Genomic DNA, 15,399 nt, shown 5'->3' with positions numbered 1-15,399 from the left:
TTCCTTTTCTCCTCCCTCCCTTCTCCTTTCCTCCTCTTCTTTCCCTTTCCTTCTTACCCTTCCTGCCCCCTACTCCTCTCTACCTCTTCCCCTTCATGCCCTCTCTCCTCCTCTTCCTACCCCTCCCCATCTTCCTCTCCTCTCCTTTTTCTTCCTTCCCTCTCCTTCCCTCTTTTCTGGTTTTTCTTTTTTAAAAGCATCCAAGAATTTGCCAAATTTGCCTTTTAAAGCGACCGAAGCCAAGCCTGGAAGAAGAAACCCGCCGTGGGCAAGCAAAGTGGTTTTTTAAAATCTCCATACAAAGAGAGAACGATTTAAAAGGATGGATCGGCAGCCCCGGTCGCCTCTTTTCTTTTCTTTTCTTTTCTTTACTGAAGCTTTCGATTTTGCGAAAGTTAAAACGGCATCTTCTAAACTTTGTTTTAAACAGAAGCTTGGAGGGGGGGGTGAGAGAAAGGAAGGGTGTGGGTTTTTTTGGGGGGGGTGTTTGAAGAGGCATAGAGTGAAATAAGGTCTGGGGTGGGTTTTTTTTCCACGCCCCATCGTGGCTCATTCTCTTGCATGGTCAAGCAGTTAAAATGGAATGTAACTTGTTGACTGGCTATTCAGCCCCTTCTGGGACGAGGACGTGACTCTCGGCTACTTTTTGGGCTACTAAATCCTGGAGATGCGACACCCCCCTCCTTCCTTCCCTGCAGGGAGCCATCTGCTTGAAATGAGAATCGAGGCCTGGATTGGTCTTCTCTCCCCGTCCTCCCCCCCCCCCCACCACCAATTGCTGGTAACTTGCTTCTTCTGGAGGAAGGAGGCCGTATCTCTCTCTATCTGCGGTTGCTCAACCGCGGGGCTCATGCTAGGCAGCAGTTTGGAAGTTGAGTCACAGGCAACTGGCTTGTTTTGCCTTTTTTGCTTTTGAAATGTCTTGCTGCTGCTTCTTGTCCAAGGAGCTTCTTCTCTGAGTAGCTTCTTCCCTGAGTAGCTTCTTCTCCAAGTAGCTTCTTCAGCCTGGAACAATTGGTTAGGATGATCCCGCTTGCTTGAGACTGAAGAAGCTTCTTTGAACCCAACGCTTCAAAAAAACCAAATAAAAAGAAGCCCAGTTGCCATGACTCAACTTCCAGTCAACTCTACCGGAGATGATGGAGAATCTTCACCGACATTCTAGGCAGCAGTTTGGAAGGACAGGCAGCCTTGCCTCTCCCCCCACTTTAGCCCTTGTTCCTTCTGCCCCCTGCAGACCATGTGGCCAAGTCATAAGGTTTTCACTGTAATTCTGCTTCCCTAAACGCTGTTGCGGCTTCCTTCGTCCTGCAAGGGGTAGGAAGTGAGTGGAGAACTTTCTGAAGCGGAGAAAAGGCCTCTTTCTTGATCCTCTGAACACGGGGACAGAGGCCGGGGTGGGCAAGCCGCTTTCAAGCCGTTGATTTGCGAGAATCAGTTTGGAAGAATCCAGCAGAAATACAAGTCTGCATGGCATGGGGACGCATGCCACCCTGATTTCTTCAGTAGCAGTGTTGGGGGAGAGCAACTTCAAAGTGCAAAAGTTGGCTTTTGAGACCCATGAAGGGGGTCTCGAGTTTTCAAAATGTGCCTTTCTTGTTGTGATGCACAAGTGATTCATTAAACTGCAACAATGATTCGGCCACAACTCCATCTTCATCTGCCAGCAAAGATTCCCAAGAAGAGTGACAGATGGATGTACATATCCTTGAGCACTTAAGCAATTGTGCAGAGGAACAGCAGTCGATCACAGTTCTCTCTGGCGTATGGCTCCCTCTTGCGCATTACAGTTTCAAGAAAAGTTGCCTTCCTTTAACATGAAGGCTGATTACACCGTGATGAAAATGTGCATGCCAGCATTCCTGCATGCAATGTGCCATGAGGAGTGTCCAATCTGGAATAACTTGTAATTTGGTAATGTCATAAATATTTTGAATGCTTCCTGACCTGCAGCTGCTTGAATGTTGAAATGGGTCATCTGGCTGCATAGCTAATAACATTTCTGGAGATTACCCTTCAGATTGCACATTTGAATAAAGTGGGCAATTCGAAAGGTCTCCCTCTTTTATCAGTGGGCACCGTTAGTGTTGGTATTTGGCTAGACGTGTGAAGTTTTTCTTAAGTATTTCGGAACAAATCCATTGTGGAAGGTGGGTGGATTGTTCCAATAGAAGTATTCCTCAATTTGCAACAATTTGTTTAGTGACTGTTTGAAATTACAACAGGACTTTAAAAAGTGACTGATGATTGTTTTTCATACTTACGACTGTTGCAGCATTCCCATGGTCACATGATCAAAATTTGGCCACTTGGCACCTGGCAGGTATTTATGACAGTTCCACTGTTCCCGGGGTCATGTGATCACCATTTGAAAACTTCACCATTTGAAAAGCCAGATTCGATTAACAATTGCATGATTCATTTAACAACAATGATTTGCTTAGCAACTGTAGCCAAAAAGGTAGTAAAATGGGATAAAATTCAACAACTGCCTTGCTTATCAATAGAAATTTTGGGCTCAGTTGTGGTTGTAAGTCCAGGATTACCTGTAACAGACATTTGTCAAAGAATCTGTGAGTCATTTCTAAGAATGCTGATGTGCAATTGTCAAACTGTAAAAGCAAACAAAAGGTACACTTGGCATGACTTAAAATACCGTATAGAGACTTTCTCTTCCTTTAAGAATCAGCAGCAAGTTGTAGCTGAGACACTTATGAAAATGCATTTGTGTGTTGTGCGTTTCCACTTATTTAGTGACAACAGGTCACTCTCCTCAGAACCTTTACAGAATATGTGCCTGCTTGTAGATAGCATTTTTATTGTGCAACGGTGCTGCCTCGTGCATGGAATGTTAGAACAAATCCAGATAAAGTCATATTTTGCCACCGAAAGCATTAATAAGCAAAAGAGCATTATTTTGTGACTTTTCACAGAATACTGAATTAAAGCCCTTTGGAAGCACCGCAGGGTATCATCTGAGTCTTGAAGCAACATATGGTGCATTTGTCATATTTCCCAGAAAAGAATTGTTTTAGTAGAAGATATAGGTAGCTTAGGGTTGAACTGTGGAGTTCCTGGTGCTCTCTGAGCCTGTTGTTTGTTTGCAGCCTTTCCACTATCTGAGTAGTGGGGTGGGTGGGCTTTGCTCTCTGTTTATATACAGTAGCTTGCCACGCCAGGATTCCCAGCCAAGCTTAGAGAGCACCAAGGATTCCTCAAAAATGGTTTTATTGGCTGTAGTCCAATCTATTAGACCTCATGTACACTTAAGGTTTCCAGCAGAGATTAATGCCAGTTTGAAATCCACACAGTACTTGTAGGGGTCTCATCAAGGTGTTAAAATATATAAACAAATTGTCTTGGCTGGACTGAGCACCAAGAAAATCTTTCCAGACTTTTTGGAAGAAGAAAAAAATGGAAAGACCCCAGTCAAGTTGATTCTTGGTGGCCCCTTGAGCATGTGGATGCATATTTCTTGAGAATAATGATAAAGAGGTTTGTAATCTTTTTCAGGGATGTTGTTTAGTGTTCTCTAAATGGTTCCCAGTTGGGTTATTGATCAGGCCAGTAGAAAAACCATGAGTATAGAAGTAGTAATGTGATAAGTACACAAATCATTTCTTCATCTGGTTCGCAGAATCAACTCTCCCACTCTTGGGTTGCCTATATCTTTTGGCATCCAATTTTTATTTCTATTCATGCTGTGTTTAATTTTTCTAAGTACCTTAGGGCAACGCAGAAACCATTTTCCCTTAAGCATTTTTGAAGGCCCGCAAGGAAAAAAATGGTGTTATCTTTTAATCCCCAATTTTCTTTTCCATTGCCTCTATGTTTTCCCTCTTCTACTTGCTTTTATTTTGTAAACAATTTAAATGAAAGGCATTTCCAGCTTTTTGCCTGAAAAGTGTAAAACATGAAATGATTTGATAGATAATTCCCGGAAGAATAAAATTGAAATTTAATAGATAGATAGATAGATAGATAGATAGATAGATAGATAGATGATAGATAGATAGATAGATAGATGATAGATAGATAGATAGATAGATAGATAGATGATAGATAGATGATAGATAGATAGATGATAGATAGATATATAGATAGATATATAGATGATAGATAGATAGATAGATAGATGATAGATAGATAGATAGATAGATAGATAGATAGATAGATAGATAGATAGATAGATAGATAGATGATAGATAGATAGATAGATGATAGATAGGCATGGGTTATATTTGGGAGAAAGCCTTACTGAATTAGTTGGATATTAGTTATTTTTTATTTTAGACTTTTTATTCTGCCTTCATTATTTTTAGAATAATGAATTTTAGAATTCAGGATTGTGAACAAATATTCTTTCCTCTTATTTCCCTCTATTTTCATGCTGTAGGCAGGACTAGAACATCTAGTCTCCCAGTTTCTACTCTGGAACTTTAACCACTGGATCAAACTGGTTCTCTGATGAATAAATATTTTTGTTTGAATTTATTGGATCATGTATGCATTATAACATAGAAAGTGTAGCCAATAAGTTCAGATCTTTGTTGGCAATGCTGTGTCCTGTATGAATCATTGTTCCACTTAGCTGAGGCTTAACAGTGTGGTTTTGACTGTCAGCTGCCCTAAGATCAGAAATATTCCCTAGTCAGCCTTTAGCCCAGTGTTAAGCCTGTCCTCCTGAAGAAACAGTGTGCTACCAATACAAATCATCCTATCTCATACGAGATAGAGAAAAGTTGCATTTGCTCCCATGTAATCATATGAGTGGAGTCTGGACCTCTGTGGCACTGTATAGAAGGTCCATGCAAAAGCTCAGAGCAGTTTGGACCTAGAAGAAAAACTGATTCTCTCTATAGATATTCTAGGACTGGAGTCCCCAACCCCAGCTGTGCAAACAAATGAAGTCCCATCTGTGGGATGCAGGCAGTACACAAAACCATGCACTCCCAGTCTACGGAAAAATCTTTTTTCATGGAATTGGTCCCTGGTGTCCTAAAGGTTGGGGGCCAATGTTCTAGAACAGGAGACTTCTGAGAATTCCAGTCTGAGGAATTCTGGGACTTGAAGTCCACAAATATTAAACTTGCTAAGTTTGGAGACCCCTGTTCCAGGAGCACTGATGTAAAGGCAGCCCATAAAAACCACATGTTTCTCTATAAGCCGCTGCCAAATTCCAAAACAAATTTAAATATCCCTGGAACATTCCAGTTAGACAGGAAGCCATCTTTCATCTTGATAGGTTTATCAGTTGTCAATATGGCATTGATGTTTATCAGTTATCCATAGGGCATTTGCTATAGGGCTATAGCGCATGATGTTCCTTGAAATTGAAATCACATTTCAGGAACATTTTGAGGTTCTCTTGTGCAACAGATGTCAAGCCATGTAAAAGATGTAAAATAATTGGAAGTTTGATGATCCTTATACTAGATATAAAATTGCAGGATCAATCCAGTGATGAAATTCAAATTTTTTTTTACTACCGGTTCTGTGGACATGGCTTGGTGGCGTGGCATGGGAAAGATATTGCAAAATGTCCATTCCCACCCCACTCGGGGGCCAGCCAGAGGTAGTATTTGCCGATTCTCCAAACTATTCAAAATTTCCACTACTGGTACTTCAGTGCCTGGTTTAGTCTTCTTTCAAACTCAGGGAACCTCTCTCCAACAGATTGTGTGCTAGAGGGAAGCGCTAACACACTCCGCTAGAGAGAAGTGAGGATGGGCTCCAGCACGAGCTGAAAGTTCGGAAGACTGAAGCTCTGGTTCCTCTGACTGACCTAGATTGGATCCTGCAACATTATACTGGAACATGTATATTTGCCTTCATTTGTGAGATATGAAATTGTTGTATGCCAAATTAGGGGAGTTAAGGGAACATCCATCTGATAGGCACTGTGTTGAAGATGGTAGCTTTCGCTGGATGAATGTATTTATTTAGGAAATGTAGTTGTCCATCTGGTATCCAACAACTCTAGAAGCGAACAACAGAGCTAACTGAGTCAAACATCGCTTCTGGTCTTTTCGTGTTCTTTCTTAGAGCAGAGAGAGGCAAAAGAGTTCCCCTTGGCAGCTACACACCTGGGACCCAACCTGACATTTTAAAAATGGATCAAAATAATGATATAGCAATATGGTATCTGCAAAGCAAAAGACGGGCAACTTTATTTGCAAGAATTCCTCAGGACCTCACATAGACATGACAGGAAGTATAAAATGGGGGGGGGGAGAGAATGTGATTGCACTCTATATTTATTTATTTTATTTATTTTTATTTACTTTATTGCTCAAGAAAGGAGAAAAAAGTAGGGGTTAAAAAGCATCCTTGAGGCTAAAGGAGAACAATTTTGCAATTTTTCGCTTTAGGATTAATTGATGATTTGTAGTTGACTGCATTCATAATGGCGACCATTTTGTGAGCAGGCAATGCTATCTCCAGCAACCATTTTGTAAAGGTATCCAAGGTGTGCTCTCAATACTTCCATGTTTTTTTAAATGGGCCATAAATTTGCTTACCCCTCTGCTGCTGAATTTTTTTTTCTCATTAGCACATAATTTTGCACTCCTCCCCTTCAAAGCCACTGGTGGTTGTACCATCAAGAAAAAACGTTATCTTGATGAAGGGATTTTCCAAGTCAGGCCCAGAGACATCTTTATCTGAAAGTCAGATGAGGTTGCAACCAACCAGTATTCTCTGTCCCAGTCAAGAGAGCGGATCCACATGTTTCAGTGTTCTGGGCAAATGAATGAAATTCTGCTCTGCAAGTTCTTAAAATGGAGATAAGCAGAAGTCTGATGACAGTGAAAGCTACAGTCTTGCCTTTGTGGTTTAAATGGTTTGGCCCAGTCCTGGTCACTCACACCTGGCAAGGAAATGAACATTTTGAATGAGCCAAGAATCACTAAACAGAGATGGATATTTACTAAGCATTGTGTATTGTCCCAGGCCCAGGAGAGGGACAGATAGTGAAGAGATAGAAAATCTCCTTTGGCAAGGAGCTACCTCTGGATACCCATTTCTGTAAGTTCTGCAGATCTTCTGCATTGCCCTCTTGACATAGTAGGGGAAAATAAATAGTGGGTATGTCATTAAGCAAAGCATGTGTGTGTAGAAGTTAGCAGTGCTTCCTATTTCAAAAGGTTTTGGGGTTTCCAATTTCTTATCTCTAAAACTTTCCAAGACTGCTTTGAAAATCGTAAGAGAAAGGGGATGTCACAACTCTTCATGTTGTTTGCTTCATTACTCAGTGCTTGTCAGTTTGAAGTGGGGGAGGAAGCTTTGATTTTCCATTTATATTGGTGTTCCGTGGATTCAGTACCCTTCAATCTTCTATTTTGTTTGTTCTCCAGCAATACTTTAAGACTTGGGGGAAATACAAGCCTTCAAAAAGTAAAGCATTATATACAATACTACAAAAATATAAAGCACCACCTTCAGATGAAAGAAAATCTACTTCCTCCAGACTTTGCTGCCGAAAAACATGTGCCACTTTTAATATTATTCCATAGCATAGAGCTAAACAAATTGGAACTATGAACAGGATTGTCTTGCTCCATTCCCCCAACCCCTCCGTGACTTAAGCAAGCTGCTACCTTTATTATTTTTCTCTTAATTCTCAATCTGTGCAGCTTTTGATGCATCTTGCAAATTTGATGTTAAAGCTACAGAGATTATAAAAAGTGACATGAATGTTCTAAAGCTTTTACGTGAAACCTAAAATTCTTCCCAATACTTTTATTGTTCTTTCTTTCTATTTCAGCTCTGTGCTACCCAGAGAATGTCCTGACAAATGTGCAGGCTTCTCCTGAAATGAGGAACATTTGCAAGACTCCATGAACTCTTAATTCCAGTGTCACATCTAGAGTTTGATAGAAATGGCCCGGGATGCCAGATCTTCACGATTAATTAAAAAAGAGGAAATAAGCAAAAAGAAACCGAGTCCTGTTAAAAAGAAATCTTGCCAAGGAATAAAAGATGCCAAGAAAGAGTCCTCAAAGAAAGAGTGTCCTACAGGCTGTAGAAAGTTAATAGAAGACCAGAACGATGGCAAGAAAAAATCCCAAAGACGTAAACCTCCATTAAGTTCGCCATGCCGATTTCTCCGGAGCAGTGTAACCAAAGCCTTTTCTGGAACTTCTTGGATGAACCTGGAATTAACGGATAATGTTATCTTCCACAACAAGCCTCCTTTGAGCTACGGTGGGTTTTCCATGACTCTCCGCAGGAAACCATTTTCCCATAGGCTGTTTCAAGCATCGACAATCACAAAAGCCAAAAAGAGTGGCCCAAGAAAAAGACAGAAAGCCAGATCAGGAATTTCCTCTACACTAGAAAGGAAAGACGTTGAACAGACTACAAGAGCTTTTGCACGAGATTTAAACTTGAATAGTGAATTACCTTCTCCCAAAGGAGACAAGGCCCCATGTTCTCAGGAAGCAGGCTGGTCCTCTGTAGATGATAATCAAGCCAAAAAAAGAGGGATAATGCACCCCTCAAAAATTTCTGTTTCTAATAATGGTGTGACGGATACTTGTAATTCAGGAATACTTGAAGAAGAACACAGATGTGAAGAATTTGTTTCCCGTGAGCAGGCCCTGGAAGATTTGTTTACTAATACCTCAAATGAAATTTTGTCTGAGCCTCTAATCCACCAATTACACCTTGACTTTGACACTACTTTAAGGGTACAGGAAGATGAATTGGGGACGTCCATAGAACCGTATGCAACAAATAACCTGAATTTACCTCCTGTCCCCCCAGAACATTTTTGTTCACATTCCTTTTCCATGTTGAGCCTTTCCTCAGAACAAGACCTGACGTTGCAGAATAAAAGTCCAGAGACTTCTCTGGAATCTCATTCCAAAACTGGACACGATATGGTGCTACATCCCTGTGAATCCGATGCTGCCGTTTTGATTACCTCTGAGCTGATCTCAAAATTGCATCTGGATGACCCGTGTGCGCTGCCAGAACCCCTGAGCAAACCAGATACTGAGCCTCCTTTTGCAGAAGAGAAGTATTTGCAGTGTGCCTGTGGATCAGAAGGATGCTTAAAAGAACCAGACCTTGCAGGAGACGCGCCTATACCAGTGGACCTGACGCTGGTGCCAAGCAACCAAACACTTGGTTCTTCTCCCTACTATAGCTACGAGCAACCAAATGAACAGTCCGTCTGTGAACAGATTTCTAGCATTTCTTTGAGTAATTTCACCTTGGATGACCTTGAACGGACTCTGGAACGGATTGCTGCAGAAACATTCAGTTTAGATCCAGCCTCTGCACCCTTTAATCCAGATAGAAACACCACTAGCCCAGTCAGCAGGGAAGTGTCTAATGAAGGTTTTTCACAGTCCCCTAATGCAAGGCTGCCCTTGGGTGCAGAAGAAGGGAAAGAGCCAAGGACGGCGCCATCTGACAAGTCCATTTCAAGGCAATCTGATCCCTTGTTACAGCTGGGAAGAGATGGAAAAAACACAGACTGTCCCCAGGATCCCAAGAAATGTGACCCCAACACAGTGGGGGCATCCGAGCCCTCATCTTTTGAATCTCCAACTGGAGGGTGCCTTGCCTCTTTGCAACCTGTGGTGGAAAAGAAAAAAAGAAGGCGCTGTGGAGTTTGTGAGCCTTGTCTGCGGAAAACTAACTGTGAAGAGTGTAGTTGCTGTAGGAAACGCAAAACTAGCCACCGGATATGTAAAAAGAGAAAATGTGAAGAACTGAAGAAGCCCTTGCCGTCCATTCCACCCTCAAAGCAGCCTGCAGAGGTAAACAGATTTTGTTTTAATATTGCTTGAATTACTGGGATTTTGTTTTAGTGTCTGAAATCTGTTTTCCCTTAATGAGAAATAACGGTTGGGTTTCTGATGGTATGAGATTCACTGAAATCAAACCCATTAAAGCAGGAGGTGTCCAACCTTGGCCACTTTTAAGCAGAGGTGGTATTCAGCAGGTTATGACCAGTTCTGGAGAACTGGTAGCGGAAATTTTGAGTAGTTCGGAGAACCGGTAAATACCACCTCTGACTGGCCCCGCCCCCATCTATTCTCTGCCTCCTGAGTCCCAGCTGATCAGGAGGAAATGGGGATTTTGCAGTAACCTTTCCCTGGAGTGGGGAGAGAATGGAGATTTTACAGTATCCTTCCCCTGCCACACCCACCAAGCCACGCCCACAGAACCGGTAGTAAAAAAATTTGAATTCCACCACTGCTTTTAAGCTTGTGGACTTTAACTCCCAGAATTACCCAGCCAAGGGTGCATGTACGTGGCCAAGGTTGGACGCCCCTAACCTAAAGTTTTGCATGTGAATTCTGTTGCAGAGCAGGCATTAAGTAGAATGCACTTCATATAATTTTTGAGCTATTAAGAACAGAAATTTTAAACCTCTGGAGCCTGGGGAGGGCGAAAAATGGCTTTAAAAAAGGGTGAACTCAGCTGGCCAGCGCGCGCATGCGCACTAGCTAGCTGACAGGGCAGCGCCTTGCGTCCCCTGACAAATGGCTCCGCGTGCCATAGGTTCGCCATCACTGGTCTAGACTCTTCTTCCAGTGCCCACGATCTCTGGAGGCAAACTGTTCCACTGATTAATTGTCCTTACTGTTAGGAAGTTTTTCCTTAGTTCCAGGTTGCTTCTCTCTTTGATTAGTTTTCAATCATTGTTTCTTGTCTTGCCCTTCGGTGCTTTGGAGAATAATCCTGTTCTATTCTAATAATTGAATATTGCTGGCTGGATTTATTTCAAAGATGATAGTGCACTTTCAATATGGAGTGCATTCAGAAAAACTGTCTGCTTTTATTTCAACATTTTTCTGTTTCCTTTTACATTTTGTCTTACAACTGTTGTGTTGTAGTCTTTTAGAGCAGGGCTCCCTTGTCAAGTCTGTAGCTCCAGAAAAGCGGAAAGAATTGCCCTATTATGCTTCCTTTCACCATCTATTCTGTTGGAATTGCAGGGAATCCCCAACTTCCGAACACAATTGAGTCTAAAGTTTCTGTTGCTAAGCAAGACAATTAAGTGACTTTTCCTCCACCTTCCTTGTCATAGTTGCAAGTGAATCACTACAATTGTTAAGTTTGCAACTGGGTTGTTAAGTGAATCTGGCTTCTCCATCAACTTCGCTTGTCAGAAGCCTGCAAAAGAAGAGCACGTGACCCCAAGGCACTGCAACTGTCATATATACATGCCAGGTGCCAAGTGTCCAAGTTTTGATCATCTGTCCATAGGGACCATAACGGTCATAAATGTGAATAACAGTTATAAATCATTTTTTAAGTGCCTTTGTATCTTTGAATGATAACACAACTTACTTAAAACAACTACTGCATTTTTTGGAGTATACATTTTTCCCTCAGAAAAGAGGGTGAAAATCTGGATGCGTCTTATACACTGAATACAGCATTTTTGGCCTCCCAAAACCCCGTCCCTTTCCAAAAATGACCATGCATAGCCTTTAGGAAGCTACCAGAATGCTACTGGGGAGGGTAGAAATGAGCAAAAAACAGGCTGTTTTTTTCGCCCCCCCCAGCCCCCAGGAGCCCTGTATAAGCCTCCTAAAGGCTATGCATGCCCTTTTTTGACAAAAAACAGACCCGTTTTTGTGAAAAACGGGCCATTTTTTGCTCATTTTTGGCCCTTCCAGCCCCCAGGAGCACTCTACAAGCCTCCTAAAAGCTATGCATGACATTTTTTGGGGGGAAAATGGGCCTGTTTTTGCAAAAAACGGGCTGTTTTTGAGAGGTCTGCAGAGTGCAAAAACTTTTTTTTAAAATTTGTCTCTTCAAAAAGTTGATGGGTCTTATACTCCGGTGCGTCTTATACTCCAAAAAATATGGTACTTGTATGTACTTTACTCCCTTCTCACCTTGGTCTAAATTTTCTGTGAGACCTTAAATGCAACCTTTCTACTGTATTGTTACAACCAATTCAAGGGTGGGAAATCTAGAGCTTTCCAGGTGTTGCTGGACTACAACTTCCGCTGGACTACACCTTCATTGGCTATGCACAAAGATAGATCAGCACCAGCTGGAAAGGCAGATGTTTCCCGCCTTTGAATATTACTCTATGCTTGATGATTTCTGTTAATTAACAACCTGGGCTTCTGGCATCTTGATAATTTAGTCACCAAAATTTTTTTAAAAAGTAAAATAATAAAATACCGTATGATACAGAGGTGGTATTCAGCAGGTTCTGATGAGTTCTGGAGATCTGGTAGTGGAAATTTTGAGTAGTTCGGAGAACCAGTAAATACCACCTCTGACTGGCCCCGCCTCTATTTAGTCTCTGCCTTCCGAGTCCCAGCTGATCAGGAGGAAATGGGGATTTTGCAGTATCCTTCCCCTGGAGTGGGGAGAGAATGGAGATTTTACAGTATCGTTCCTCTGCCACGCCTGCCAGGCCATGCCCACCAAGCCATGCTATGCCCACCAAGCCACGCCCACAGAACTGGTAGTAAGCATTTTTGAATCCCACCGCATACGATTGGTAACCAAAACAAATATATTTATTTGGTTTTTATGACATCTTTATTGCTTTTATAACTAACTCAAAACAGTAAAATATATAAAAGACTAATAATCCTGAAAAGAGGAGAAAATATTAATTTTTCATCTTTTTTTCTGAAATAGAGCAGTACATTGTGGTTTATCACAGTAAAAATAGCTCTCTTCAAGCAGAAGGAATTAATATGCTTCAGGGCTACTTTTAAGAGGGAATCAGATGTGATTCTGTGGCATATTTCAAGCCTGAGACTTCTCAGTGATGTCAAACAGAGATCCAGGCTGTCTCTGAGTTTAGCCAGAGGATGGAGCTATAAGCAAATTGGCCAGACCAGCAGGAAGCATTTAGCCCAGACAATAATGTTAGAAGGGAAGCTGGTTTTAGTTTCCTTTTCTAGTTTATTTTAACTTTGCCAAACAAAACCTTGACTTTTTCTGTTCCCTGGGGGTCAGCCCTGTATATCAAAAGTTTTACAGCAGATCTAGGAGCCTGAAAGACTGGGAGCATCTCTGAACTTTGATGTCGTTTAAAATCTGAAGTATTTGGGTGCAAAAATATGCTCTTATATTGATATTAATCTTTTCATGTCTCAGCCGAGGAAACTATTTCTTCCCCCTTGCACTTGATAGGTTCTTTAGTCGTCCTCGTCTCCCGGGGTGCAGTTAATTTATATGTTGCCGCTATTGCAGACCATCGCAGAGCTGGACCCTGTAAGAACAGGGCCCTGTTATCTCAGTGATCCAGCCCGGTATCCGCTTAGGTTCTCCCATGAAATTCTGTGCAAATACCCCCTCCCCCATAGTAAAGACTGTAGGAATGTCTAATTCTAAGGGGCAGCGTGGTGAATAACTGGGAAGTCTGTCCAGGGTAGTACGCAGCCGGCGTCCCATGAGAATCTCGGCCGGGCTTTTGCTGGTATTGGGGCATGGTGTTGTGTGTTGCGCTAATAAATAAGTAGCTATCCTAACCGGCCATGGTGTGCTTCCCATTCAGTTTAATGCCTCCTTAGCTGAGTGCACAGCGTGTTCTGCTAATCCATTTCCAGCAAGGTGATATGGTGCTACCTGTGCATGTCGTATTCCCAATCCTGCTAGATATGCTTGGAAAGTAGTAGCTGTGAATTGTGGCCTGTTGTCAGACACTAATGTGTCCGGAAACCCATGTGTGATGAACAGCTTGTCTAGTACGGCTATAGTTGCTTCTGAAGTGGTGCTGCACATGGGGAATAACTCCACCCACTTTGACAGCGCATCGATGATGAGGAAGATAGTTTGCCCTGACATTGGACCCATGAAGTCAACGTGGATTCTACTCCACGGGGTGGAGGGCTTGTCCCAGTCCCTGACAGGAGTGGTGGCAGGCACCGGTTGGACTTGTTGACACGGTTGACAGCGCTGTACCCAGCCCGGGATGTCACTGTCCATGGAGGGCCACCAGACGTAGCTGTGGCTGAGGCCCTTCATTTTTACTATTCCTGGGTGACCCTCATGGAGGCGGACTAGCACGGCCTGCCTCAGTGCTTTCGGAATTACTACCTGACAACCCCACAAGAAACATCCTTGCAGCACCGACAGTTCCTCTCTCCGGCAATGAAAGGGAACAATTCTGCCCCCACAGTGGCCGATGGCCATCCTCAGCGTACCCAATCCATCACTTGAAGGAGGATAGGCTCTTTCTCCATAGTGAGGGGGGAGGAGTATCCAGGATGGGTTGACCTTATCCTCCAGCTGATTGGACTGAGTCAGATAAGCTCTTGGGACATGCTCCTTGCCCACCAGGCTCTCTCCATTATTTGACTCAGTCCTCAACTGGACAGATTGCCATCCTGGATCTCCAAGAGCAACTTTAAGAAGAAAAGAAGAAGAAATCAGCAAGCAGCCGCAATTGAGCTGGAAAGCTCCTAAAGCGGCCGGAAATATTTGCCAAAAGCCCCCTTAGGGGGGGCAGCAAGCTGCCCAGGTGTCTGAGTGAGACAAGGATCACTCAGGGATCGACTCTGCTGGGCAAGCCACCAAACAGGGCACAAGCCTTCCATAGGCAAGCCCTGCTGCGCTGAATCCAGAGGAAAAGGAGCGCGATCGGCTGGAAGGACAGCGCAGGATCCCACCCAGAAGGTGAGCCCGCTGCTGGAAGCTCTGTGAGGCGCCGGAGCGCTCTGCTGCTCCACACTGGGTTGAGCAGCGAACCGCAGCTTCCCCAATGCTGCGGAGTGCCCGCGCCTGCATCCACCTGGCTCACCTCACCGGAGGGAGCCACGAGCAGAGCCTAGCTCCCCCAGCGCCAGAGAGAGGCAGAGGGGAGCGAGAAAACAGTGTGGGAGGCACGCGGCAGCTCCTAGGAGCACAAGCCACAGGCAGAGGAAAACTTTTAAAAAGCGCACCCTTTCTACCGCTGGCGGGCGCCATTTTGAAGCTGGCTGGGACCATGTGTTCCAAGATGGCGGCGCCCTGCAGCCAGGAAGAAGCCGGCAGGAGTCCAGCACCTGCAGCAATGGACAGCAGCCCTGCCAGAAGCCCTGAGGAACAGCCAGAGGTAATGACCACCGCTAGGGCTGACCAGGGAGGGGGGGGGAGGAAAGGCTAAGGAGAAGAGTGTGGTCACAAGCCTGCCAAAGCCTCCAAGTATGAGACTAGAAGGCACAAGAGGCTGGAGGAGATCTATAAGAAGGCAAGTGGGCACCAATCCACCCCAAGCCTGGGACAGAAGGGGAAGGCCCCTGGAGCCCCCCCACTCAAGAGGAGCCACAGGGCAGGAACCCCCATTGCAAGCTAGGATCCCAATTGACACCTCAGGTCTTTGGGGTCTCTCTCAGGGGTGGCAGTCCCCTCCACCTACAGCCTCTCTGGGCCCAGCCCTGCCCATGGGAATCCCACTGCTGGCTTCCCCCCCTGCACAAGTGG

The 15,399-nt window shown here is 43.8% G+C and overlaps 1 protein-coding gene across 5 annotated transcripts in view; it reads left to right on the top strand.

Moving 5' to 3' along the window:
* TET1 (tet methylcytosine dioxygenase 1) overlaps positions 1-15,399 on the top strand; it is a 131,460-nt gene that overhangs the window by 23,526 nt on the left and 92,535 nt on the right. For 4 of the 5 annotated variants that reach the window (XM_081953962.1, XM_081953964.1, XM_081953961.1 and 1 more), the window contains exon 2: positions 7,766-9,770. In XM_081953962.1, the coding sequence (XP_081810088.1) occupies positions 7,881-9,770 (1,890 nt within the window). In that variant the 5' untranslated portion in view covers positions 7,766-7,880. Of the gene's footprint in view, positions 1-1,459; positions 1,915-7,765; positions 9,771-15,399 lie in introns of those variants that run through there. The other variant, XM_081953963.1, reaches the window with a different exon arrangement.

This window comes from Natrix helvetica, assembly GCF_964273705.1.
Source record: "Natrix helvetica genome assembly, chromosome: 5".
NCBI classification, from domain to species: Eukaryota; Metazoa; Chordata; class Lepidosauria; order Squamata; family Natricidae; genus Natrix; species Natrix helvetica.
This window is presented reverse-complemented; position numbering and strand designations above follow the sequence as displayed.